The following is a 26,747-nucleotide window of genomic DNA, read 5'->3' on the forward strand; positions in this document are numbered from 1 at the left end:
CTCTGGGTGGTTTACAACAGTTAAAAATGGTAAACATTAAAAGTATACAAAATTTAAAAACATAAAAACAACAGTATAAAAACAACAGTAGCCATTTATAAACAACAATTCTGGGGTCCATTAAAAACAAACTTAACGTTGTTAAATGTTGTTAAAATGCTGTTAAAATGCCTGGGAGAAGAGAAAAGTCTTGACCTGGCAACGAAAAGATAACAATGTTGGTACCAGGCGAGCCTCATCGGGGAGATCATTCCACAGTCGGGGGGCCACCACCGAGAAGGCCCTCTCCCTTGTTGCCATCCTCCGAGCTTCCCTCGGAGTAGGCTCTCGGAGGAGGACCCTAGATGTTGAGCGCATGTCGGGAGAGGCGTTCCGTCAGGTATTGTGGTCCCAAGCTGTGTAGGGCTTTACAGGTTAAAACCAGCACCTTGAATTGGGCTCGGAAACGTATAGGCAGCCAATGCAAGCGGGCCAGAATCGGTGTTATATGCTCAAACCTCCCTGTTCCAGTTATCAATCTGGCCGCTGCGTTTTGCACAAGCTGCAACTTCCGAACCGTCTTCAAAGGCTGCCCCATGTAGAGGGCATTGCAGTAGTCTAATTCGGAGGTTACCAGACCATAGATGACTGAAGCCAGGTTATCCCTGTCCAGACAGGGGCGTAGCTGGGCCACCAACCGGAGTTGATAGGCGAGCCCCCAAGCTACGAACCTGCTCCTGGTTTTTCTGTGTCCTGCCACAGATCAGAGAAGGGAAACTGACAAGATTTGGACATTGCCGGGCTCCCCAGTCCTGGAAACTACCTTTCCCATGACGCACCGCGCCGGCGTCCTTTCGGGGGCCAATGGGAAAACCCAACCAGGCTGAGGGGCGGGGCAGGGAGACGGCCTGAGAGACTACAAGCCCCAGGGAGCTCCGCGGCAGCGGCCCACGAGGAGGGGAGGGTGAGGGAAGCGGGGAAGGAGCCGGCGCATGCGCATCCGGCGCCCCGAGGCTTCCGTCGTTTGGCTGAGGCGGTGCTGGCCGTAGCCAGGAGCAGCCGCTTGAGGTGAGTGAGGGGGCGCGGGGGAGGGGAGGGGGCCTTGGGCGCGAGGGGGGCTGAGGAGGGGGCTTGGGGGAAGGGAGGGGGCCGAAGAAGGGCGACACTGGGCAGGGGGGCTTGAGGTGAGATGGGCTGAGGAGGGGACCTCGGGGAAGCTGGGGAGGGGGTCTCTGAAGTTGAGGGGCAGCTGAGGAGGGGGCTTGAGGGAAGTGGGGGGGGCTGAGGGAAGGGCTTGAGGGAAGGGAGGGCTGAGAGGAGGAAGCTTGGGGCTGAGCAGGCAGCTTGGGGGAGGTGAAGGGGCAGAGGAGGGGGCTTGAGGGAAGTGGGGGGGCTGAGGGAAGGGCTTGAGGGAAGGGAGGGCTGAGGAGGGGTAAGTTGAGGAGGAAGCTTGGGAGAGGTGAAGGGGCAGAGGAGGGGGCTTGTGGGAAGTGGGGGGGCTGAGGGAAGGGCTTGAGGGAAGGGAGGGCTGAGGAGGGGTAAGTTGAGGAGGCAGCTTGGGAGAGGTGAAGGGGCAGAGGAGGCAGCTTGGGGGAGGTGAAGGGGCAGAGGAGGGGGCTTGTGGGAAGGGCTTGAGGGAAGGGAGGGCTGAGGAGGGGTAAATTGAGGAGGCAGCTTGGGGCTGAGCAGGTAGCTTGGGGGAAGTGAAGGGGCAGAGGAAGGGGCTTGAGGGAAGTGGGGGGATGAACAGGGCTGGAAGGAGGAAGGAGAGGGTCTGGGGGATGTCGCTAGGCTGGTTCCCACCCCCCCTCCTGACATAAAACAATATTTCTTCTCCAAAGAATTCTTGCTAGTGGTATCTAGTTGCCCGCCGTCCTTTTTATTCTCACAACCACCCTGTGAGGTTGGTTAGGCTTAAAGAGAGAGCGCATGCGTTCACACAGAGACACATCTAGGTATCCTATGATTTTCTCTGCTGTTTTGAGATTTGAACACGGCTCTTTCCAGCCCCAGCCCAGCACGACTTCTGGGCAAAATCTACCGGTGTTGCCTGTCTCACCACCGCACCCAGCTTGGGGAACACCCCAGAGGCATCTGGTTGGCCCTTGTCAGAAGCAGGGATGCTGGATATGATGGATCTTTAGTCTGGCCCAGCAAGGCAGCTCTTGTGACCTTACGGGCAGGGTCCATTATGGTAAAGTGAGTCGCGCTTTTGTGGTCTCCCATGGATTGGTCAGTCCTGGAGCTAATGGCCCAGCTTTGCAGAGGCGGCTTGGCTGCCTCTCCTTGGTATTTAACGTTACGATCCTTGGTGGCTATTTTTTAGGCTGGGAAGTTAATGATGGGAAATCCCCTTTCCCCTTTTCATTCACTCCCATGTCAGTAGATCTATTTGTGGAAGGACAAATAGTGACTCTATGTGGGTATGAGAGGGAGGAGACGGATAGATACCAGCCGTGGAAACATAGGAAGCTGCCTTACTTTGAGTCAGACCCTTATTTATTTATTTATTGCATTTTTATACCGCCCAATAGCCGAACCCTTAAACCATCTAGCCCAGTATTGTCAGCACTGACTGGCAGCAGCTGTCTGTCATGTTTCTCAGAAAACTCCTGCTTTCGATGGGAGGCAAATGCCGAGGCTTGCTAGGTAATCCACAAAGCTTTTATTAAACAACAAACGTCTCTTCTACCTGAAGAGGGTCTAACCTCTTGGAAACGTCCCCCTGGGCAAAACTATGCAAACTAAGCAAGACAATTGTCCACTCAAGAAGAACAGGAAGCCCCTTCCCAAACAACCTGGTGCGGAGGCAAGTTCTGGCGTAATCGAACAGACTTTCTCACACCTTCCTTCCGTGCCATGCGTTTGACCCTAGCATCAGCTAGTTTGTCGGGACGCTCACCTCCAGAAGAAACCTCACTTCCCCCTGAGTGTATGGGATTTGGCCTTGAGGAGATAAGCTCTGGAGAGGGCTGACTGCCAGCTGGGGAATCGCCTGTGAGAGCTTCCTCCCTCACTGGTACAGGCTGGCTGGTGTCAGGCGCTGCGTTTTCGAGTTCTGAATCTGATTCTGATTGATTACCTGAAACACCTTCTCCTAAAAAAGGGGCAGTATGGTTAGACATGACACTGTCCATGGTTTCAAGCAGGAATATTTCAGCCTGAGGACTGAACCAGGGACCTGTGCTTTCCCATGGAGCTGCACCCCCATCCAGCCTCTTTCCAGCACCTATGCCATTCTCTGATCTCATTATGCTTACGTTAATTAATCCATGTTGCTGTTTCAAGACCCGGGAATGGCTCCTCTGTATCTAATTTTCCAAAGAATCTAGCTGTGTTTTAACTTGAAAACACCCCCCCCAGCTCTTTACAGCGCACAGCAAAACTTCTGTCAGCGCTTCCGCCCACCCTCTCCTTGGTGTGTTGCCATGGTTTTATTCACATTGACAAGTTCAGCCCATCCAGCTGGTGGGGGGGGGGGGAAGCGTGTGCCTGTATGTTGTCAGCTTTGACCCCCAGGGCCAAAGTTCAGGGTTTGGTGCATTTCAGGCGGCAGTTTGAACGGACGTGGCCCCGTGGGCCTTTCTCTAAATCTGAACTGTACCGGTGCTTTTGACGGGCAGCTTTTCCTGCAGTGCTATGAAACAGGCTCTGGAGCTCCTCTGTCTCCTTGGGAGACGGTGAAAACATAAAGCACCCGATCACACAAGACAAAACCAAAACTTTCTGATCCTGTAAATTGCTCCGTGCGAGGGACTTTGCACCGATGGCTGGTTCTCTTTCTCTGTGTCTGCCAAGCAGGCACAACCAGCTTGGGGCCTCACCCTTCTGAAAGCCCGGGAAAAGGAAGTAAACAGTTCTTGTGTGGCGCCTCTGAGCCTCATGGGGTTTCCCCCAAAATTCTTTTCTGTGTAGGACAAAAACTTGTCTGTCTCTCCTGAGGCCCCGATCCTTGCTGCAGTGTCCTGGTTCTGGCCCGTTACTGCTGTGAGACCCTTCCAGAGAGAAGTTGAGCAGGCAGCGCTGAGAGAAAGAGTCGGAAAGAGTAATTCCACAGCAGCTTTTGAAACCGCTTAACTGCACCAGCACCTAGAGGCTTCCCCCCTCCATGTTTGTCTGTTCATCTTTTTTATTTATTTATTTATTTATTACATTTTGATACCGCCCAATAGCCGAAGCTCTCTGGGCTGTTCACAAAAATTAAAGCCATAATAAAACAACCAACAGGTTAAAAGCACAAATACAAAAAAAATACAGTATAAAAAGCACAACCAGGATAAAACCATGCACCAGAATTGATATAAGATTAAAATGCAAAGTTAGAACAGTAAAACTTGAATTTTAGTTAAAATTAAGTGTTAAAATACTGAGAGAATTAAAAGGTCTTCAGCTGGTGACGAAAGGAGTACAGTGTAGGCACCAGGCGGACCTCTCTGGGGAGCTCATTCCACAGCCGGGGTGCCACAGCGGAGAATGCCCTCCTCCTGGTAGCCACCTGCCTCACTTCCTTTGGCACGGGCTCACGGAGAAGGACCCCTGTGGATGATCTTAAGGTCTGGGCAGGTACATATGGGAGGAGGCGTTCCTTCAAATAACCTGGCCCCAAACCGTTTAGGGCTTTAAACGTCAATACCAGCACTTTGAATCGGGCCCGGACCTGGACTGGCAGCCAATGAAGTTGTAAAAGGACAGGCGTAATGTGATCTCGCTGGCCAGTCCCTGTTAGTAACCGGGCTGCCCTGTTTTGTACCAGCTGAAGCTTCCGGACCCTTTTCAAAGGCAGCCCCACGTATAACGCATTACAGTAATCCAAACGAGAGTTTTTGTTCGTATGCCAACTTTTAGGACCTAGTCTTCGCAAGGCGTCTCGCACGTTTAATATAGAATATAAAATGCAACATAAAAGGACCAAATCCCACAAACAAATTAACAACAGAGCAACACTTAACAATACAACACAGGGAGCCTTGTTCACATGAACTAGAGTTTGGCCTATGAGAGACCAGAAACACCCTAGTTTCATTTCTCCATTCCTCTTGGATCCTTGCTGCCCTTTATCAGCCCCTTCCTCCTTGCTGCAGGGCCTGTATAAGGTGATGCTATGTCCAATTTTTGTACAGTAGCTCCGGCACTAAATTTAGAAGAGCAGTGTAAATTTGCTGGCACAGTGGCATCCCGTGGCTAACTCTCCCCCTCCTTTTCCACCGCAGGACTGATGAGGTACTGTTGCCGAAGATGAACGGTTGACTTCTGAGTCGACGCCATCTCAAAAGAATCCTGTCCCTTTTCGGAAGGGGTTTGGAAAACAAAATGGCCACTTTGCCAGGTACCTCTACGGGGCCTCCCCCGCCTCTGCCTGGTCCAGGAGTGGCTGTGTGGGAGTGGCAGGACGAGATGGGCCGGTGGAGGCCGTACCAGAGCGGCGTGTGCAGCTACATCGAGCAGTCCTTCCAGGCCCTCCTAGTGAAGGGCCGGCGCTCCTTGGGGACCTGGCCCGTCAATGGCAGCATCCCCCTGGGGCAAGCGGATTCTGCACTAGCCCCCTACGTCATCGACATACAAAGTCTGACGCAGTTCCGGCAAGATACAGGTAAGAAGTAGTTGCAGCAGGGTGGAGTCTGCATCCCTCACCTGCAGGGCACGCTCTCTTCCAGGCACATAAGTTCTCCCATTTAATTTTTCTCTTCCTCTCTTTGCTGTTTGTGTGCATTCTTAGAGTTGGGCACAAATGGTCTCTTGAAATTCTCTGTCCTATTTATGGGCGGAGAAACGAGGGTAGTGGAGCCCTTTCTCTAGGAGGAGTAGAAACTGTCCAACTGCGCCCTTATCTGGACAGAGATAGCCTAGCTACAGTGATCCATGCTCTGATAACCTCTCGTTTGGCTTACTGCAATGCGTTATACGTGGGGCTAAAGTTTAGAGCTTTGCACACTAGTACTAACGCCCTGAATCAGGCCTAGTATTGAATTACCTGCCATGAAGTATCCTCAAGGTACAAAACACCCAGTATCAACATTAGCTAGTCATAAAACACACGCAACCAAAACCATTTGGAAATGCAACCATTCTGTTTCTGCAGGCACGTTTCCCTCCCCAGCACAAGGCGGTCCGATTTCTCTCAGATTGTTTATATCAGCGTTCCCCAACTTGGTGCCCTCCAGGTGTGTTGGCCTCCCAGTCCCCAGCCAGCATGGCAATTAGCAGTCCAACACATCTGGAGCATTGGGGGAGGCTGCAGATTTTTGCAGTGTACCAAGAGTTATTTAAAAAAGGAACCCAGCAGAAAGCATACTTGTGCAAAATCTTCCAACCACAATGTAGACGAAATGGGACTCTACGCTTTGTTTGCGCCCAGACAGACAATCTGGGCTCTTCATAGGAAGTCAGGGAGAATAGCAGGAAACCTCCCTTCCTGAGATTCTCTGAACATCCTAGCAGAAGGGAGCAAACAGCTATTTTTATTTATTTATTTATTTATTTATTTATTTAAGCATTTTTATGCCGCCATTCAGCCAAAAAAGGCTTTCACAGCGGCTTACAAAAGTATTCCTTGACAGTCCCTGCCCACAGGCTTACAATCTAAAAGACATGACACAAAAGGAAACAGGATTGGGAGGGAGGAGGAGGAGGGGGGGAAAGCAAAGCGAATTCAGGCCCTCCAATAAGATCTCTTGACCTGGGTAGGAATGTATAGGAAGAAGCGATCCTATATCGCCCCAGACTGTGCAGGACGTGCTTTTGTGGCTCCCCATTGCCTGTGGTTTGCTCAGTTAGATCAGGGATGAGGTAACGAATGTCTCCCGCCTTGGTAGGGGAGGCAGACTTCTTCCATTTAAGTCCCTCAGGCCCCACGGCCTTCGAAAATTTTATCTGCACCTCATCCAACAGGAAGTGCTTGTCCAAGGAGATCTCTCTCTCTCACACACACACACACACACAGAGAGAGAGAAGAATTTAATTGATGGAAGTATTTAACACTTCTGAAATGCCTACAACTATGTAGAGGTATTGAAAGACGAAACAGTCCCTGCCCGCAGGCTCACAGTTTTAAGAGACCCGTTACAAAAGGAATGAGGAGGGAGAAGGAATTGGAGCAACAGTTCAATCTCTGGCCAGTCCAGGAGAGGTAGTTCTGTTGGGCGCTGTTCGCACATCACGCTAACCCACACTCAGTGGCTGCGTTCGGACAGTGTGCTGTCTGTCGGGCTCAGTGGAGTTTTTTGACCCATTGAGTCGACAGTCTCGGCTGGCTACAGAGCTCCCTGGCAAGAGCGGCCAAAACTGTGCCGGCCGCTCTGCTACAGCTGGCACAACTCGCAGAGGCTGCTGGGATAGCACCGGGAGGACTGAGGGGGGGGGGGCCTGTGTCAGTCAAATGCCAGATTGACTATTGGTCCACTCAACGCCCGCTCCAACCACTCCACAGTTGTGTGGTGGTACCCGCAAAATAACCAACTTTGAATTGCCCACCCCTGGGTGAGGTGGACAAATGGCTACGAACTTACTTATATAAAGCCGTTTCCTGCAACAATGGTTTGGTTTCCAAATGCCATTATGTTAATGTGCTGAGATGACAATCTCTTAATTGGAACTGCTGGAGCCACTATGAAGTTTTATTTATTTTTTTATGCGTTATTTCTTCTTCTTAATTTGCATGGACAATCACACAGGGCTTTTGGTTAGGGCCCTCAAGTCTTGTGAGTCCATATGTAATCCTTGCTTGGCTACTTCTAGTTTCCACGTGACGTTGATTTCCTGGACGTGACGTTGCCCCTTTCTTTTCCGCTCAGGGACCATGCGTGCTGTGCGTCGGCACGTCTTCCAGCTGGATTCTGCCGCCGGGCAGGGCGTGGTCTGGGAGTGGCAGAACGACGAAGGCGGTTGGTTCCCTTACGAGATGAACGTTTGCGTCTACTTGGAGCAAGCCTTCACTTTCAATAACCCCCAGGTGGATCTGGGGTCCTTTGGTTACAACTATGGCATTGATTTTGTGTCACAGACCCAAACCAATAAGACCACCGGCTTCCAGCGAAGGATCAGGAGGCGCGTGGACTCACCTTACCCGGTTGCCTCAGCCCCAGGGCCTCCTCACACGGGCCCCACGTGTTCATGCCAGCAGTGTTTGCTGAACAGCGGGACGGGCCCCATCACTTCACGGTATCGTCACTCCATGGTGAATCTTCCCGGACCCTCAGCTGGAACAGTCCCCAGGCCCCACGCTGGAATACAGGGGCCCGGCAGGTCAACTGGACTCGGGACCTCACTCGTGGGCTTCGTGCCTTATAACAAGCCAGCCCTGTCCGGAGCAAGGTCAATGCCGAGGTTGAACATGCAGGGTGTAGGGGCCGCACCGCAATCCGCAGCCGTTGCTGGGCCAGTCAGGTAGGCTGTCTGAAACGCTTTCAACGTGCGTAAGATGTAAACATCCCGTCTAAGAGAGCGGCAATATTTACTTTACGGTATTTTTATCAGTTGTCCAGCAGTTGTCTCCGAACTCAGCTCATATCATTAAAAAAAAAAAGAGAGACAGGCCCTTCCAAACTAAGGAGGCGAGACACGTCAGGGATGGGGCGTGGAGAGGAGGTCTGGTCTCCTTCTTCCTACTGTGGTCTTATTATTATTAATAATAATAATAATAAGGTGTCTTTCTGTCTATACATGCATAGGATTGTGCCTTTAGTATACAAATGGTTTACTTTGTACGCATGAACTAGACTTGAGGTTATGATGGTGTGAGCCACAATGTATGAACAACAGGTGCTCACCTTAACCAGAAGTTAAACAATAAGTGGCTACGAAGTTAAGGAAATAATGAGACAATAAACTTATAGCAAAAACAATCTTTTGTATTTATATATAAAAAAAAGAATAAAATGTGGAACACTTTTCAGAGGCGTACACACCAAAGATAATAAGCACACAGACAACAGTAATACAATAATAAACCTGCTCCACAATGTCTGTGAGTGAAGGCCAAACGCGTTTCGACTCGCGATCTCCTTCAGTGGCCCGATAGCTAAAATATTTATTTTATTTACTTTATATTTGCTTTATTTATTTTAGCCATCGGGCCACTGAAGGAGATCACGAGTCGAAACGCGTTTGGCCTTCACTCACAGACATTGTGGAGCAGCTTTATTATTGTATTACTGTTGTCTGTGTGCTTATTATCTTTGTGTGTATGTGTGGCGTTACACCCCACAAATCAATTCCAAATATATGTCTGCAGTTTGTAAGTCTGTAGTTTTTGGAATGTTGTCCTGAGTGGGCAGAGTTAGAATGTCTGGGGAGGGGGGAGGAGTGATATATAAGGGAATGATTGAGGGAGATCTTTTCAGGGAGACTTGTTAGGTACTCTTAGAGTCTGTAGTGCTCTCTGTGTTTATGGTACTTAAGTTCTGGGAAATTTGAGGGTCAGTGTAGTGAGTGGTGTCTTTAGACTGTGGTGTGCACGTAGTGGATGTATATCAATCAATACTGATAATAAAGAAAGTTCAAGAGTGATTGTGTGAGAAAAAGGAAAGCGCGTATGTGAATGAGTGACCGGATTGTATGAAAGGTTTCAAAAAGGTTTTTAAATGTTGTTATTTGAAACAAAGCTTATGAACTTTTAAAAATAAATTTTGATTGTTTTGTTTTTAAACTACCACAAAAAGCCCACGTGTCTGTTTGCCATTTATCATCTTAAGTTTACACATATAACACCCACTCTGACAATCATTCACCTAAGCAGATATAACTCACAGCGCATTATTATATATATTAAAATCCTTCTCCATTTTAACCCCTTTCTCCACATAGTTTGGAGGAAGGTGGTTTTTATCCCTTGCCTCAGGCGTATCAAGTGGTGGTGCTTGGCTTGAGCAGGGAGTAGCCGCGGCCGGGTCTGGTGTTCAGAGCCTGTGTCGTAGCAGTATGCCTCTAAAAAGTGTTCCACATTTTATTCATATATATATATATATATATATATATATATATATAAGATTGTTTTTGCTATAAGTGAACCACAATGTGTCACATGTTGGATAACATGGTCCTTAATTTCAGGGTCCTTAAAGTTGCTGTTCACTTGCAGATTGTAAAAGACGACCACTCTTTGGAGGTGATGCTAGCATTTGGGAACAAGGTAGAAGCTTAAGCTGTTGAAAGGCCTGTTTCAACGACAGGAGACAGCCCTGGGCAGCTTTTCCTCTTTCCCTCCCCATAATAGCCTCCCGTGGGAAGGGGGTAATTACTTCTGTCTGGGCTTTTACATACTTGAGCCTTGCAAAATCTAATATGCATGATTAGAGGAAATCTGAGCCTCTCCCCACTGCTGTCCGATTCTTGGGCTCTGTTGTTCATTCAACTACTTTCTCTTCTGCTCCACGCCCCAAAGCAGAAAAATTCTCATTGTGCTTCCTGACTGGCCAAAATAGCTTCCTCTCTTGTTAGCAGTACATATTTACTAGATTTGGAAACTCTTGATTCTTGTTGCAAGGGAGTTGTCTACAAAGCAAATACCGTTGTAGGCCTTTATTTTCTGACTGTAAAAGCCATAGAAGTTTCTTAAAACAGAACCAGCAAATGCTATCGATGGCTTCTAGTAATAACGGCTCTATAGAATCATAGAACAGCAGAGTTGGAAGGGGCCTACAAGGCCATCGAGTCCAACCCCCTGCTCAATGCAGGAATCCACCCTAAAGCATCCCTGACAGATGGTTGTCCAGCTGCCTCTTGAAGGCCTCTAGTGTGGGAGAGCCCACAACCTCCCTAGGTAACTGATTCCATTGTTGCAGTGCTCTAGTAAAAATTGCAATTATGTGCAATTGCATAATTTATTCACGTTGCAGGATTAAACTTTTTGGGGAGCAAAACTTGCATTGCCTGGACACAGATCTTTCTCTCCTTTCTTTTTTTAAAGCAGAGAATGTGCACAGTCCTCAGTATAACTGATCCTTTGCTTACCGTATTTTTCCCTGTGGTTGCTCTAACAGTCTGTTTTCAAAAGACGCACAATAACATTTTTCTTTTGCCTCCACAGCATACCAAAGCTACCGGTGAGAATGGCGAGATCCACCAAAGTGAGCCAAGCTCTGGCAGGTAAAGCAGCCCCTGCAATTCCATGTCTTTTTGCTCCTCAGTGGTGAATGTCGGCAGCTGGCATTCCCTGTGCCCAAATCAGGCCTGCAAGCTATTTAAAAATGGGTTGGAAGGAGAAGCACCAAAAGTACCCCCAGGAGGATACAAGCGGGCCAACGGTTAAATAGCTTGCAGAAGGAGGGAGACACTGCCTCTGGTGCTGGTGAGAAGATTCTTTATTTTTTATTTTTCTCATTAAAAAGTTTTTTTTTAAAAAAAAAAAACTTCACAAATAGCCCAACGTTTCTGATGGTGACAATTCTTCAGGGGCTGTTTAGAAAAGATGGCTTTACTGTGGATGCTTATCAGCCAACTTTTCTAAACTGCCCCTGAAGAAGGATTGTCACCATCCGAAACGTTGGGCCATTTGTGATTTTTTTTTTAAAAAAAACCCTTTTTAACAAGAAAAATAAAAATAAAGAATCTTCTCACCAGCACCAGAGCCATCGTCTCCCTCCTTCTGCAAGCTATTTAACCGTTGGCCCGCTTGTATCCTCCTGGGGGTAAAAGCTGCTGACTGCACCAGTTGCTGGGGAACATGGGTGGGAGGGTGCTGTTGCACCATGTCCTGCTTGTTCATCTCTGGCCGATGGCTGGTTGGCCACTGAACGAACAGAGTGCTGGACTAGATGGACCCTTGGTCTGATCCAGCATCAGGGCACTTCTGATGTTCTTATGCCTTGTTTTAAAAGGTCTATCAACTTCCATTTTGCTTCCATCAAATGAAGCTCTCTTCCTGAGGGTTCTCATATTTCCCCAGCTGTCCTACCAAGGTATCCCCCCCTTTTGAACCTATGAAGCTGCCTCATGCTGGAGTTCAGAGCAGAGTGCCAGCTTTGACTGGCAGTTGCATCCTAAGGTTTCAGGTAGAGAGGAGTTGTGTCACATCCTTTGCTACCTGGACTTTTTTTACCAGGAGATGCCAGGGATTGAACCTATGAGTTTCCGTAGGCAAAGCACTGAATTATGGTCTCTAGTGAACGATTCCCCTCCTTATGAAGCTGCTTAGACTCATTCAGTCCATTCAATGCAGTATGGGGAACGTGGTGCCCTCTGGAGGCTGATGAACTACAGCTCCCAACAACCCTGACCCTTGGCCATGCTGGCTGGAGCTTATGGGAACATAAGAAGAGCCATCCAGTCCAGCACTCTGTTCACGCAATGGCCAACCAGCTGTCGACCAGGGACCAACAAGCAGGACATGGGTGCAACAGCACCCTCCCGCTGATGTTCCCCTAGCAACTGGTGTACACAGGCTCTTATACTGGAGGTAGCACAGCCACCAGGGCTAGTAGCCCTTGATAACCTTCTCCTCCAGGAATTTATCCAACCCCCTTTTAAAGCCATCCAAATTGGTGGCCGTCACCACATCTTGTGGTAGCGAATTCCATAGTTTAACTCTGCGTGATGTGAAGAAGTCCTTCCTTTAATCTGTCCTGACTCTCCCACCTATCAGCTTCATGGGATAATGACCCCGTTGGGTTCTAGAATTAGGGGAGAGGGAGAAAAATGCCCAACATCATCTTCCACTATGCTGCTCCGTACATTCTATCTTTGCGTCCAGATGAAATGGCCAAACCGCTCCTCTGAGACGCTGTGTCCCTCAAATCTCCTTAAAACCTCTCACAGTCACTGTGGATTTCGAATAGGTTACGTTTCTCCCTATGGCTGGCTGAGGACATGGAGAGAGTCTGCTTTAATTGGGGACAATCTCACTGTGATGGCGTAGTGTAGGGGGAGCCAGTTAAGGAGGAACGGGGTGGCGCTTCTGGGATGCTTTTCCTGTTGATCATTCTCCATCGCTCTATTGCTGGGTGAGGTCCTCTCCTCTTACTTTGGTGGTAGCTTGCTAATGCACAGCTTCTAGCACTTGGCCAGGTTTGGTCCATCCCCTCTTCCTCCAGTGCTGATACGGCTGTTCTTGATCGGTGGTCTAATCTTCTATAAGCATCTTCTTTATTGCTGTTCGATAGGTCACAAAGCCATGTTGCAAGGAATGAGTTCTGTGCTGAGGTTTACCGTAATATTTTGAACCTCTGGGATGGAACTGGATAGGTCTAAGACCCCTCCCTTCAATATTACCGCTTGGGAATGCAGCCGTGAAAAGGACCCACGAAAGAAAGCCTTCTGTGCGGTCATCTCTTTCCCCCACCCTACAGAAAAGAAGCACAATGAAAACAGAGGCATCCGAACGTTAATTCCCTGCTAATTCTGGTGCCCTTCAGATGTTTAGGATCCCAGCTCCCATCAGCCCTAGTCAGTATGGCCAGTGGTCAGGAATGCTGGGTGTTCTAATCCACAACACTTGGGGAATACCTAACTAAACTGTTGGACGCAGAGATGAGTCAGCATCCAAGGTAGACCAAGAAAAAGCGAAACTTCTTTTCATGCTGGAACGAAGATCTCATTTCTGAAAAGCCCAACGCGTTTCAGCCGAAATACGTTGGGGCTTTTCATAAATAAAATCTGTGTCCCAGCATCGACAGAAGTTTCTCTTTTTGGATTCAGATTCAGATAGAGGAAGTCGTTTTTACCCTGTTTCCCCAAAAATAAGACATCCCCCGAAAATAAGACCTACTTCCAGTTTTGCCCCTCGCTGTAATATAAGGCATCCCCCGAAAATAAGACCTACTTCCAGTTTTGCCCCTCGCTGTAATATAAGGTATTCTTCTTCATGGAAAAATAAGACATCCCCTGAAAATAAGACCTAGCGCATCTTTGGGAACAAAAATTAATATAAGACACTGTCTTATTTTCGGGGAAACAGGGTAGCCGTGGATGGCGTAACATGCCAGATAGAAACGCATGTACATAGCACCAGGGCTTCTGTACGAGCTCTGACTGTGGTAAGAAGTGCGGCAGTCAGCAGCCCAGGAATCTTGGCTTTTTCGGTGTTTTTTTTTTAAAAAAGAACAAGTTTATAGTCCTCATGGTTGTAGAAAGATAACTGTGGGCAAAACTCAACAGGAGAAACCAAAAGTGTGCCTGCAGGATTTCCAGTTGTTGGCAAGGAGGTCTGTTGTAGTTCCTTTCCTCACAACAAGGCAAAATAGTAAATATGGGCGGGGCAAATCGTGCAAATGTGTTCAATTTACATAATATATGCATGTTGCCAAGTCCGCAGCATCTGCATTGTCTGGGTGCAGAAGGTACAGACCTCTGTTTCTAATGAAGCCTGAGTTTGATTGGAGTGAAGACCTCCCAGCTTATCAATGGGCTGATTTATATATACAAATAAATATATCTTTGCACACAGCAAAGAACAGCCTTCCCCTTACCTGATGCCCTCCAGGCGTGTTGGACTGCAGCTCCTGTTGTTCCCAACTAGCAGTCCCAACATCCCTGGAGGGCACCAGGTCAGGAAAACGTAATGGACAAGGAAGCCAGATTCCGGCTGGCCATCAGGAAAAACTTCCTGACTGCTAGAGCAGTACGACAATGGAACCAGTGACCTAGGGAGGTGGTGGGCTCTCTCACACTAGAAGCAGCTGGACAGCCATCTGCCAGGGATGTTTTAAGGTGGATTCCTGCATTGAGTGGGGGGTTGGACTCGATGGCCTTATAGGCCCCTTCCAACTCTACTCTTCTATGATTCTACATAGTACTTCCCCCAGGCCATGGAGCTCATCTCCCAGCCTGCATTGACTTGCAAAGCAGGAGAAACTAGGCGTCAGGCGTGCATGTGGTACTGCGTATAGGAGGTGGCTGCCTGTATACTCCGTGTAGGTCCTGCCCCTCCACCACCTCGTCTGTAGCCTCCCAGCTCCCAAATGCTTCTCCACGTACCTCTGCTACGCTGTTGCATCTGCGGCTTGCGTGTGGATAAAGGGCTGCGCGCTGCTGAGCCATTGGTACGCAATATGTAACGTGGCAAAAATCCCGGACAACCCATTTTCCTGAGCAGCAGTTTTCAAATTCCGTCCCTGGGGGTGTTGTTGTTGCAAGTTCATCAGGCGTCCTTCAACGAGAAGATCAATAGATCAATAGAAACAAAGCTTTCCCCGTTTCGACTGGTCTTCCTCTACAACCCAGAGCCACAGGGCAAGTGTTGGGCGTGTTTCGAGCGCACCCTCAATCGACACGGGGTGACACTGAGGCCTAGCAGGCCTTCTTGGTGCCCTGCATAGGTATACACAGATTTTGGCTGGCTCGCCCCGACTCATGAGCAGGCAGCTGGTCTCATCTTCACGAGCAGGCAGAAGGCTCACTGTGTCCAAAGCGCTTCCGGATCGGTGTGCCTGAACCTGTCTCTTACTTAGGAACTGCAGCAGGCTCCATGAGCACTCACCGGGGTTAGGGCATGTGCACTGCTAGAAAATTAGAGAGAGAACCTTCACCTTTTAACAGCCTGCCCGGTCATGAGGTCCTCAGGTGTGCTCCAGCTGGTTCTGCATGGGTTCCGCTCAGAGTAGAGTCTGTAGATGTCACGTGGGCACTGATGTTTCACTTTCGGTGCCTGCTGAACACGTTTTTACTTAACCAATCTTTCCCTGCCTGACCAACCACAGTTTTAAATAACATAATCTGATTTAAATTATTTTAGGGCGCAATCCTGTGCATGTTCAGACAGAAAAAAAGCCCTACAACGGCTGGCACTGCCCAGCCAGCCGACCCTTAATTCTATATTTTTGTTCTTTCTTTATATTGTCCACCATTCTGGAATCTTGTCAGACACAGAGCAGTATGCAAATCCTATATATAGAAACGTAATAAATGAATAATAATGGATGCATTCTTGTTCTGCCGACCCTGCAAGGACTCTGAGCACTTCAGGACAGTCCCAGAATACTCAGTGAGGGCAGGAACCTGAAAACCATTGCTATACATGTTTGTTTTTGTCACATTACATATTGGCTTGGTTTGCATAGTCAGGCATGAAACTGCTGCGAAGTAATGGTTGGTTCTGGTGAACTGTGGTTAGAGCAAACCACGTCTCCAAGCTTGGGCGTAACATGGAACTGTGGTTTGTCCTAAAGTGAAAGCGGAAGCTTTTGCTCTTCGCAAGCGTGAAGGAGAAGGAAGGATACGTTTGTGTGTGTGTGCATGTGCATATTTCTGATCACCAGAACCATTGCCTGGATTGGGCCAGCTGTGTACGTGCCTGCTGTTCGACCCACCTCCCTGCATCCCCCTAAAACTGTGACCCTTTGGGAGAAAGACATGGAAAGTGTTTTCTGACCCCCCAAATGATCCGCTCTGCCTTATACTGAAACGCTTCCTTTCCCTTTGTGTTTGCTTTATGGTTTGCTCTTTTTTTAAAAAAAAAAAACGTTTGTTCAGTCATGTTCTTGAATCGGAGGTGTTGGTGGGTTTTTATTTTTCTCACAAATTATTTCTTTCCACCCCGCCCCGCCCTCTCCCCTCACCCCTTGCATGATGACCTCGTGTCCCTTGTAGGCATGATGGCCTTTCTGATGTCAGTCCCTGGATTTCCTGTGCACCTCACCCAGGCGCCTCCGCCTGCCCGAGCCCGTAGAGTTTCTAAAAAGCCCTGCTCCGTTAAGGAGGGGAGGAGAGCGCCCCCCAAAGGTAGCTGGTTTCCTTCGACTCCTTCAGCTGCTGCTGCTCCTGCCTCCTCCTCCTCCTCCTCTTCTGCATTCACTTCCTTTCTTTCCTTGTTTCTGGCTTCTCTGGCAAATGGTTCTGCTGGATGGCTTTTGGATGCTCGTCCCGCGAAGGAATGGCTTTGCCTTTTGCTGCGGAGGGCCTCGAAACCCTCTCTGCCCACCTGGGGCTGCTTCATAGACTTTGCGAATCTGCATGCCCTCTCCTGGCCCTTCCGGAGACCGCCCGTGCGCTTGAATAGAGGAGCCGAGCCTTGCAAGGCTTTTTCACGCGAAACCGGAGGGCATTCGCACACAGCTCATCAAATCAGCACTGTGGGGACGGGGACGGTGGGCCGAAAGCTAGTGACAAACAGAGGAGGTCACCACGAGTACAACAGTAGGATTGGCAGGAAATCAATGGGGTCAGGCGGGCATAGTTAAGGTCTACGGGCTTTGCACCGCTGTGTCCGAAACCCTTGTCCCTTGAGGGATAAAACAGCAGTTTTTAGAAGCGTACATGGTGTGGAGACCGTAGGCAAGAGTGTACGATTTCTCATTCTTCCGTAATGCTAGAACTAGGGGTCAGCCAAAGAAATGGACTAGGCTGGAGATTCAGCGCAGGCAAACGGACGTGTCTCTTTATCTGATGCACAATGAACGTAATGGCATTCGCTGTGGCTGGATGTGGCCAGAGCTTTAAGCGGGAGCCAGGCAGATTCGAGGGAGGAAGGAAGAGAAGTTGAGCACCCGGGCTGGGCCCTCTATTAATGGACTCGGATGTTCCCAGGTTGGAAGCCAAACGAGGCCGCCATCAAACACACACACACACCCAAAGAAGGGTGCGTCTGCGTATTCAGGCGACTCGCCAGGTATGTTCGTTTGTAAATTTAAAGAGAAGCATAGGGGGGAAACTCAAATCAAAATGAGCTGGCAAGATTCTATGCTCAAAGTTCTGTGCCAAGATGGAGCCTCCGTTATAAGGCTCAAAACCAGTCTTCCCCATCCTGAGGGTGGGGATGATGGGAGTTGCAGTCCAACACACCTGCAGGGCGTCAGGTTGGGGAAGACGGCACTAATGGGTTGAAGGGGCATCTCAGGGCTCCTCTGTTCTCCCATCTTTTGGACCTTCGACTTCTTTGAAGGTCCTGTGAGGTTTTAGGAAGGCCCTCTTTCTCTTTCACACACACACACACACACACCCCCCTGAACTCCAAGCCCTGAACACAACCACATGGCTCCCGTCCCAGGCTGGATGGAGCACACCTGTTCGGTCAGGGATGAGGCGACTGGCGTCCCGCTTGATGGCTTGCCCTTCAACTCCCACCAAACCTCACCAGCATAGCCAAAGGCGAGGGATTATGGGAGTTGTAGGCTAAAACATCTGGAAGTTGCCAAACCCCGTTAGTGGGTGGGGATATTATATTCTGTCGTGGGGCCTTATTTGCCAGTGGCTGTTAGCCGTGATGGCGAAATGTGACGTCTAGCTTCAGAGGTTCTTTGCCGCTCAAGACCACTTTCTGGGCAGGGGCTGCCGCTTTCACGAGCTACTTACGGGCTTCCAGAAATTACCCGGCAGTGGGGAAACTGGATGTTGGACTTGATGAACGTTAGGGCTGATTCAGGAGCTCTCTTACACTTTTGTGTAAATCCCCAGAAGTAAAAGCCAGGTGTGCCTTGTCGATGGTTCCACACGCACACCCTTTGCTACAACAGATGTTCTCTTATAAGGGGAAGACATTCAGGGGTGTCACTGCAGAAGAATTGAACCTGCACTATGTCTTTGCATTAGTAAACGCATCTCCCTCTTCCGGCCCACTTAACGTCTCACTACCTCTCTGCCGTCTTCCTTTCTCGACTGAAAAAAAGAAAGAATCAAGGCAGCTAAGGAATAGAAATATAAAATACAAGGGGGAGGGTGTCTAAGCAGACCCGTAAGAGGGGGTCCTCCGACGTACTCCCCCTTCATAGCAATGGGCGATGGTATTTGGTCCAGAGAGGTCACCGGGGTCCCCCCCTTCTGTAAAGCCGTTGGCTATTGATGGGGCATGAAAAGGGGAACGCAGAGCCAGGCAAATGCAAACCGATTTCCGTTTCGTCCCTGAACTCCGCATCTGCGTTGTTTTGTGTCCATGAAACGGGATTGGCGGCACGCGTCTTTCCTTGGAAATACATCCCACGCGCTCCAGTGGGTCTTATTCCCAAACAAGAGTGCCTAGGGTTGCATTCTGGGCCATGCAGAAACATGGTGGGGTGGAAGTTTGGGGAGGGGTGGGTGGGGAGAAGAGAGATTAAAAGCAACACTTAAGACGGGTGGGGAACGCCAGCCTGCCCGCCAGCCCGCCATATTTGGCCCACGAGGCTGAGCCTTGAGTGAGTAGGTTTTCTCCAGAAAATAATCCAAGGCCCTAATTCATCCTTCCCCAACCTGATGCCCTCCAGGTGTTTTGGACTACGACTCCCAGGATTCCTGACCATTGGCCATGCTGGGTGGGGCTGATGGGTGCTGTAGTCTAACAACAGTTTGGAGAAGGTTATCCTAAGTCCTTTGGCATTTGATGTAGTGCCTTTGAGTAAAATCTAACCTTAGTCTTACTTAGAGCAGACTCATCGAAATGAATGTGACAAGTTCGTCATGGCTAATTTAAGCCCCGTTTATTTCATTGGGCTTACTCTGAGTAGTGCTTATCTTGGGTTTTCTCCTTTGACTTACAATTAGTAAACAAAGAAGTGTGCCGGGTTAATTTTACGCAGTATATGAATATCTTAAACCTTTTCCCAGAAGAGGGAATTTGGAGAGCCCCAGATTGAGAAAGACTACCTTAAAATGGTTTTTGAAAAGGCTTTTCACTTGGTCACCCTGGCCCTGAAGGTTGTGCAGAATGCTCTCATTCTTAAGACAGGGGATGCCTTGCCAATTGCATCATGACCTTCCCCCCCCCCCCCCCACACACACACATACACACACAATGACAAGTTTGAATGCTGCGATGCTTCCTGGAATTACGTATTTTAAAATCTGTGTGCTGCTTTCCCCCAAATGATGCACACCAACGTATTTTCGTGCCACAAGCCCATGTTTCGCATCTGTTCTTGGAGGCGGCGGTCTGGATTCGTGGCCCATGGGGAGCATTTAGACCACCTCTCCCTTTTCCCTTACTCTGCTTCCTCCTCAGTAGTCTAAAGGCAGCATCACAGGGCATGGTCTCCATAGGGTCACCTGAACCCACCCTCTGTGATCAAGATTGGGCTCTTTGCATATGTACAGAGGTGCTCTTCTCAGTAGGCAGCCGCACGACTTATACGCGCATTTTGAGCACGTCGCTCTTCTAATGTGGGCAAAGGTCACCTCAAGCAGAGCGCTATTAAAAGCCTTCTTAGGCAGGTGCCCAGATATTTGCCCAGATGCGCTTGGCAAGAGCAAAACGCCATTTGGGGGGGTCTGGCTTGGTTCAAATTGTGCTCCGGTCTGGTCGTTGGTTGCAGCCACCGTCAAATCTTGAGGAGGCAGGAGAGGTGTTGTAGCCCTTTGGGCTACAGCCGGAAGGAAATGAAAAACCTGGCGCATGGGCTTGGGGTGAGTTCTATCCCAGTCAACGCCCTGCTCCTCTCATGCTCAGCTTGCGAGGTGCTTTTCACAGCGAGGGGCAGGGGGGGTGGCACACCAAAGCCTGATTCCCCCCCTCCCTAACCTTCAGTCTGAAATGGTACGGTTCATTTTAGCATCTCATTCTGCCAGAGGCCCATTTCTGATCCTCAGGAGGTAGCTCCCTTCTCTTGTATTCAACTGAGGCTGTGGGTCAGCCTTCCCCAACCGGGGCCTCTCCAGACGTGTTGGACTACAAGTCCCATAATCCCCCAGCCAGCAGGATTGGGGGATTTGTAGGCGCTGAAGACAACCCAACTGGGGGCCCTCTGGACGTGTTGGACTACAAGTCCCATAATCCTCCAGCCAGCAGGATTGGGGGATTTGGAGGAGCTGAAGACAACCCAACGGATGTGCTGGCCTACAACTCCAGGCTGGGGGGATTATGGGAGTTGTAGGAAGGCAACCTTAGGTGGTTCTGCCTTCTTGAGTAGCCCATCCATGGACTTCCCTTCCACCTCTTTTGTCCTCTCCCATCTCCTTCCCTGCCCAGGAGAGCGGAAAGAGCGGCCTCCTCCCTTACGCACGTAGTCGGTGTCTGCAAGCCACCCTTGCCGGATTAACTTTCTTGCAGCATCTAACCTCCTCCCCTCAGCCTGTCGCCTTGACTTTGCCTGCTGCCACTAAGGTCTCCTCTCTCTTTCTCTCTCTCTCTCGGACTGAGCCTCGTTCTATAGACTGACATCTCGCCCCCCGGTGTGTTGCGTGCGTCTCTCTCTGTCTTTCTCTCCCTTCAGCTGGCGCCAGCAACCCTGAAGAGGTGGTGAAGAAGTATTTGGAGGAGCTGAGGACAACCCCTGCTGATGAGGTAAGTTGAGTCGTGAGGTGAGTTAGGTCATGGGTTCCGTTGTCGTACTGCTCTTACAGTCAGGACTTTTTTCCTGATGTCCAGCCGGAATCTGGCTTCCCGTACCTGGATCCCCTTATTCCGTGTCCTGCACTCTGGGATATGGTTGTGAGGATAAGCACGCGACTAAAGATCTTCAGGGGAGACACAGGGGGATTGCAAAGCAAGAGAATCTGTGGTGGACAAAGGATAAAGCCCGTCCCCACCTTTCTGCTCAGAACTGCCCCTCTCCTCATATAAAAACAAGATGGCCCTCTGGGCTGCCTTCACACTTTTATTTTTATTTTTTGCGCTAAAGCCCTTATCTGGAGAGTGCTGGTTGCGTTTTGACTCTTGAACGGTTGCCACACAGAGGATCTCTTCTCGATCCTCCCAGAGTGCAGGACATGGAATGATGGGCTCAAGTGACAGGGAGCCAGATTCCGGCTGAACATCTGGAAAAACCTCCTGACTGTTAGAGCAGCACAACAATGGAACCCATGACCTAGGGAGGTTGTGGCCTCTCCCACACTAGAGGCCTTCAAGAGGCAGCTGGACAGCCATCTGTCAGGGCTGCTTTAGGGTGGATTCCTGCACTGAGCAGGGGGTTGGACTCGATGGCCTTCTAGGCCCCTTCCGACTCCACTATTCTATGATTCTTCAAAACCAGCTGAAGTGAAAGCGTTGAAGAGCTCTTTTCTCCCTCTTTCCCAGGACTGCATCATCTGCATGGAAAAGCTGGGTGCGCCTTCGGGCTACGGCGACGTGTGCGAGAGCGAGACGATCCAGCCACAGGACGTGGGGAGGCTGGCTAAGTGCAACCACGCCTTCCACCTGCTCTGCGTGCTAGCCATGTACACCAGCGGCAACAAGGTACTGGAGACAGCAGCCCCTCCCATTCTAAACACAGTGTGGGATGGCTGTAGCAAGTGACCCCACTTGTTGGCAGTCGCTACTGTCCGCCCTGCACAGCTTTTCTATAGATTGCCGTGCTCTGTTTTCTTGCTGGAGGCCAGAGACCACAAACGTGGTCACCAGGGGCGACCAGAAATTTAATTCTGGTGACCACCAAGGAAACCCGTCAGCCTGCCCTGCAAGAACCCTTTTCAGTCTGGCTTAGCAAGGCAGTTCTTAAGGCCTATAAATGAGCTTTGACTTCTCAGATGGGTAAACTCCATCCCTGTTACCAAAGTCCATGCATGCACAGGGCTATCTCCGAAGCTTGGGATATATAGTTAACCCCAGGATATGGTCAGGGGAAGTCGGGGGCAGGCAGTGTGCCGCTGCAGGACCCCGAAGCCAGTGTCATGTTTCCCCGGAACCTCCCGCCTTCTTGGGAGACAGTAACGAGGCCTGCTAAGTAATCCCCAAAGCTTTATTCAGGCAATAAACACCTCTTCCCACCTGAAGAGAGTCTAACCTCTAGGATCTTTCCCCTAGGCAAAACTGTGCAAACTAAGCGAGACAATTGTCCTTTCAAGAAAAAGGGGAAGCCTTTTCCCAGAACGTTTAACTTCAAGGAGGCTGGTTCCGAAGAAGGCTTTGGCGAGAAGCTAGCCGGACCGACCTTCTCTCGCCTTCCTTTAGCTCCACCCGTCTGAGTCTGCGGCAGACTCTAGGATCAGCCAGCCCTGAAGTGATTTCCCACAGACGTTGTGTTGTTAACGTTTTCAGTGATAAGCTCTGGCGAAGGTTCATCCCCAGCTGGCGAAGAGCCTGTGAGAGTTACCTCCTCCACTCCCTGTGTAGGCTGGTACGTTTCTGGCGCCGTCTCTTCTGCTTCAGAATCTGATTCCGATTGATCGCCAGAAACTCCTTCCCCCAGCCTAAGGGGAACAGGCCTTGTCACGACAGCCAGAGCCTTCATCAGGCAGCGTGTTTCTTCCAGGCGGATCCAAAGGACAGGAGAACTTGGAAACCTCAGACGCTCCGGAATCCCTTCCACCCCCTTACATGATCTTACAAGCGTTTTCCCTCTCCACCAGGACGGCAGCCTACAGTGTCCGTCATGCAAGGCCATCTACGGGGAGAAAACAGGCACACAGCCCAAAGGGAAGATGGATGTTTCCCTGCTTCCAGAGCCCCTCCCAGGGCACGAGGATTGCGGCTCCATTCAGATCGCGTACCACATTAGCAAAGGCGTTCAGGTGAGAAAGCCATGCTCCGCGGGAGTAGCACCTGCTTTCGCGCTCAGGGTGTTCTCCGTTCGATCCCCGTTCGACCAGGCGGCAAGCGTAGAAGGACTCCTCCGTCTCCGAGACCTGGAAAGGTGCTGCCGGTCAGAGCAGGCTGCCCTGAGCGAATGAACAAGTAGCCTGGCTGTGTGGGAGGCAGTTCCCCGCGTTCCTTAGAATCATAGAATTATAGAATAGCAGAGTTGGAAGGGGCCTACAAGGCCATCGAGTCCAACTCCCTGCTCGATGCAGGAATCCACCCTAAAGCATCCCTGACAGATGTCTGTCCAGCTGCACATTGAAGGCCTCTAGGGTGGGAAAGCCCGCAACCTCCCTAGGTCATGGGTTCCATTGTCATACTGCTCTAACAGTAAGGAAGTTTTTCCTGATGTCCAGACAGAATCGGGCTTCCTGTCATAGAATCATAGAATAGCAGAGTTGGAAGGGGCCCACAAGGCCATCGAGTCCAACCCCCTGCTCAATGCAGGAATCCACCCTAAAGCATCCCTTCTTTGTTGGGGACACAGTCCTTGAGTGGACTGAGCTGGCCGTACTTCTCCGTTACTCAACCATGTCACTTTAAAATACTCAAATACGTGAGTAGCGTTGGTATTAATCTTCAAAGCAGCCTTCTCCAACCTGTCGGAGAAGGAGCGTGGCCGCTAGGGAGGGGGATCTTTCTGGTGGTGGCGCCCTGCGATAGAATGCCTTCTCCGACAGACTCACCAAGTGAAGACCTTGTTATTGCTCCAGGCCTCTTAGTTTTTAATTCTAGTGTTTTAAGTTGTTTGCACTGTTCCTAGTTTTCTTCCGAAGCAGTTTTTAACATGTATGTCTTCTTAAACTTTTATTTGCCATCCGTCCAGAAACCCTTTTGTAAACGGGGTTTGGTATAGAAATGTCGCAAGTAAGCAAATAATGTGTTGACATAGATAGATTTATCGTTTCTAGAGAGCCTACTTTAACTAGGCACCGTACAGAGAATGAAGAAGGACCCAGGATCTGCCTCCAAGCCTGCAGTCTAAAAAACCAAACACGTGGTGTGTTTTTATTGTTTTAAAGAATGAAGCAACTGGACCTTTATCTCAAAGAGGATTTCAGGGCGGTGAACATAAAAAAAAAAACCCAGCTAGTACAATTGAGGAAGAAGCCTACGAGCTATTTCAACCAAAATACAAACTGAAATTTTAAAAATGCCTAAAACTTATCCTGGTTTATGCAGATGGGTTTGTAAAACTTTGACGGCATTTTAATGTTTTCAGTGGCTCTGAAAAAGGTTTAAGTGCTCCTGAAGAGTTCTACCCAGTGGGTGTAAATGGAAGGTCTTACAGACGTTCTCTGCCTTTATCTGTTCCAGGGTCCAGAACACCCCAACCCAGGGATACCATACACTGCCAGGGGATTTCCGCGCTACTGTTACCTGCCGGATAATGAGAAGGGCAGAAAGGTACTGTGGTCCAATTTTTTCCGTGGCCAGGCTGAATCAAGCCAGTTAAAGGTGGAATCCTATGCATGTTTAGACAGAAGAAAGTCCTGCAATCCTATGCATGTTTAGACAGAAAATAGTCCTGCAATCCTATGCATGTTTAAACAGAAAATAGTCCTGCAATCCTATGCATGTTTAGACAGAAAAGGTCCTGCAATCCTATGCATGTTTAAACAGAAAAAGCCCTGCAATCCTATGCATGTTTAGACAGAAAACACCCTGCAATCCTATGCATGTTTAGACAGAAGAAGCCCTGCAATCCTATGCATGTTTAAACAGAAAAAGTCCTGCAGTCCTATGCATGTTTAAAAATAGTCCTGCAATCCTATGCATGTTTAGACAGAAAAAAGTCCTATGGTGAATGTTAGGAGTTGTAGGACTTTTTTCTGTCTAAACATGGATAACATTGCACCTTAAAGTGTTCAAAACCTTGCATAGGACTGTGGCTCAAAGTGTTCAACTTTCCCCAAATCAAGGAGTTAAGAGACTTTTCCTTGGAGCTCTTTGATGACAAAAAGCAAGAGGTTGGGAAAGCAGAGAAAAATAATCTGGAGATTGCGGTTTGTTTACATGCTTGTTTTTCTTCCAACGCCCCCCCCCAACCCCCCGAAAAACAGCATATCCCACTTTTCCACCGTAAAAAGTCTCCAGGACATACGTACGACATGCGTTTTAAAATCAGAACTTCAGCAATAGAAATCCTTAGCACAGCAATCAGTACTAATAGATGAAGCGGTAAATACACTAAAATGCTGAACTTAATGGCTAATTAACCGATCAGGGAACAGGGCAGATTTAGCCTGGTGCTGAAAAGATCAGGGCAGGGGGCGGGAGAGTTTGAAAGAAAAACTTCTGAGGTCCTCAAAGAACCGTGTCATGAGTGCCCTGCGACCCAGGGGCTTTTCTGTTACGAAAAGCAGCCACAAGAGGCTGAGAGTGGAATATAGATCTCAGGAGGGCAGCGGGGAAAACACCTGCCGCAGAACCCCTCCGGCTGCGTCGGACATGGGAAGTATCACCAGGAGGGATGCCGCGGGCGCCCCACCGGGTCAAGGAGCCTGAGGACCTCCCTTGCGCCTGCAGCACGTTCGTGGACCTGTTGAGTCAAGTGTCCGGCAGCCGCCCGCCCCCACCCACAGCCTCTGTTGTACTCGACAAAGGAGGCTCTGGAAATTACATCACACACACACACACACCCGCTGCGTACATGGGGCCTTTACAGCCGCCATTGACACAGCGGGGGAAATGACGTAATGGAGCCTCTGGGCAGGGGCAGACAACTGCCGGGCGCTTCCCGCAGCCACGGGGGGGGGGGGGGGGGTCGTGCGTCCAATGAGTTTGCCCACTTCCATCACCTTGGGCCGGCTTCTCTCTTGCCAGGTGCTGGAGCTCTTAAAGCTGGCCTGGAGAAGGCGCTTGATCTTCACCGTGGGGACGTCCAGCACGACGGGCGAAAGCAACACGGTGGTGTGGAACGAGATCCACCACAAGACGGAAATGAACTCCAACATCTCGGGCCACGGCTACCCGGACCCCAACTACCTGGACAACGTGTTGGCTGAGCTGGCGGCCCAGGGAGTCACAGAGGAGGGTTTGAGGCCCTGAGCGCGCGGCCTCCGCTTTGGACGGGAGCAGCAGCAGCAGCAGCGCGCAGTGCCGCCCACCCTCTCTCGGACTGGGGGGCGCCTCCCTTGGGGGTGGCGGGAGCAGCGCTGACCTCCTCCCGTTGCCTTAAGTCTGCTTGCCTTTGTTTTCTGAGCAATAACATTGTCTCTGGGATCGTCCACTTCAGTTGTGGGAAGAAGGTGTATATATATATACATATACATATGTATATATATACATATACACACACACACAACGTTTTGTATCTTTTTAAGGGCTCTGGGTCCCGATCCACCCTGAATGTACGCAGTGAAACTTTCTCCCTCCTGTAGGAGAAATGCATAAAAGGTTGGTGGCTTCACTTTCA

General features: G+C 49.7%; 1 protein-coding gene across 2 annotated transcripts; it reads left to right on the forward strand.

Moving 5' to 3' along the window:
- The first annotated feature begins 993 nt into the window (after window positions 1-993).
- On the forward strand, window positions 994-26,747 carry DTX2 (deltex E3 ubiquitin ligase 2). 2 transcript variants are annotated; one of them, XM_063146429.1, is made up of 10 exons: window positions 994-1,047; window positions 5,190-5,569; window positions 7,770-8,361; window positions 11,003-11,061; window positions 16,498-16,629; window positions 21,027-21,097; window positions 21,830-21,988; window positions 23,101-23,262; window positions 24,647-24,736; window positions 26,156-26,747. In XM_063146429.1, the coding sequence occupies exons 2-10, from the start codon at window positions 5,290-5,292 to the stop codon at window positions 26,378-26,380; spliced, it is 1,770 nt and encodes a 589-aa protein (XP_063002499.1). In that variant the 5' UTR covers window positions 994-1,047; window positions 5,190-5,289; the 3' UTR covers window positions 26,381-26,747. The 2 variants fall into 2 exon arrangements, with proteins under 2 accessions (XP_063002499.1, XP_063002500.1); XM_063146430.1 differs by lacking the exon at window positions 16,498-16,629.

The sequence above is a fragment of the Elgaria multicarinata genome, chromosome 22 (assembly GCF_023053635.1).
Source record: "Elgaria multicarinata webbii isolate HBS135686 ecotype San Diego chromosome 22, rElgMul1.1.pri, whole genome shotgun sequence".
NCBI lineage: Eukaryota > Metazoa > Chordata > Lepidosauria > Squamata > Anguidae > Elgaria > Elgaria multicarinata.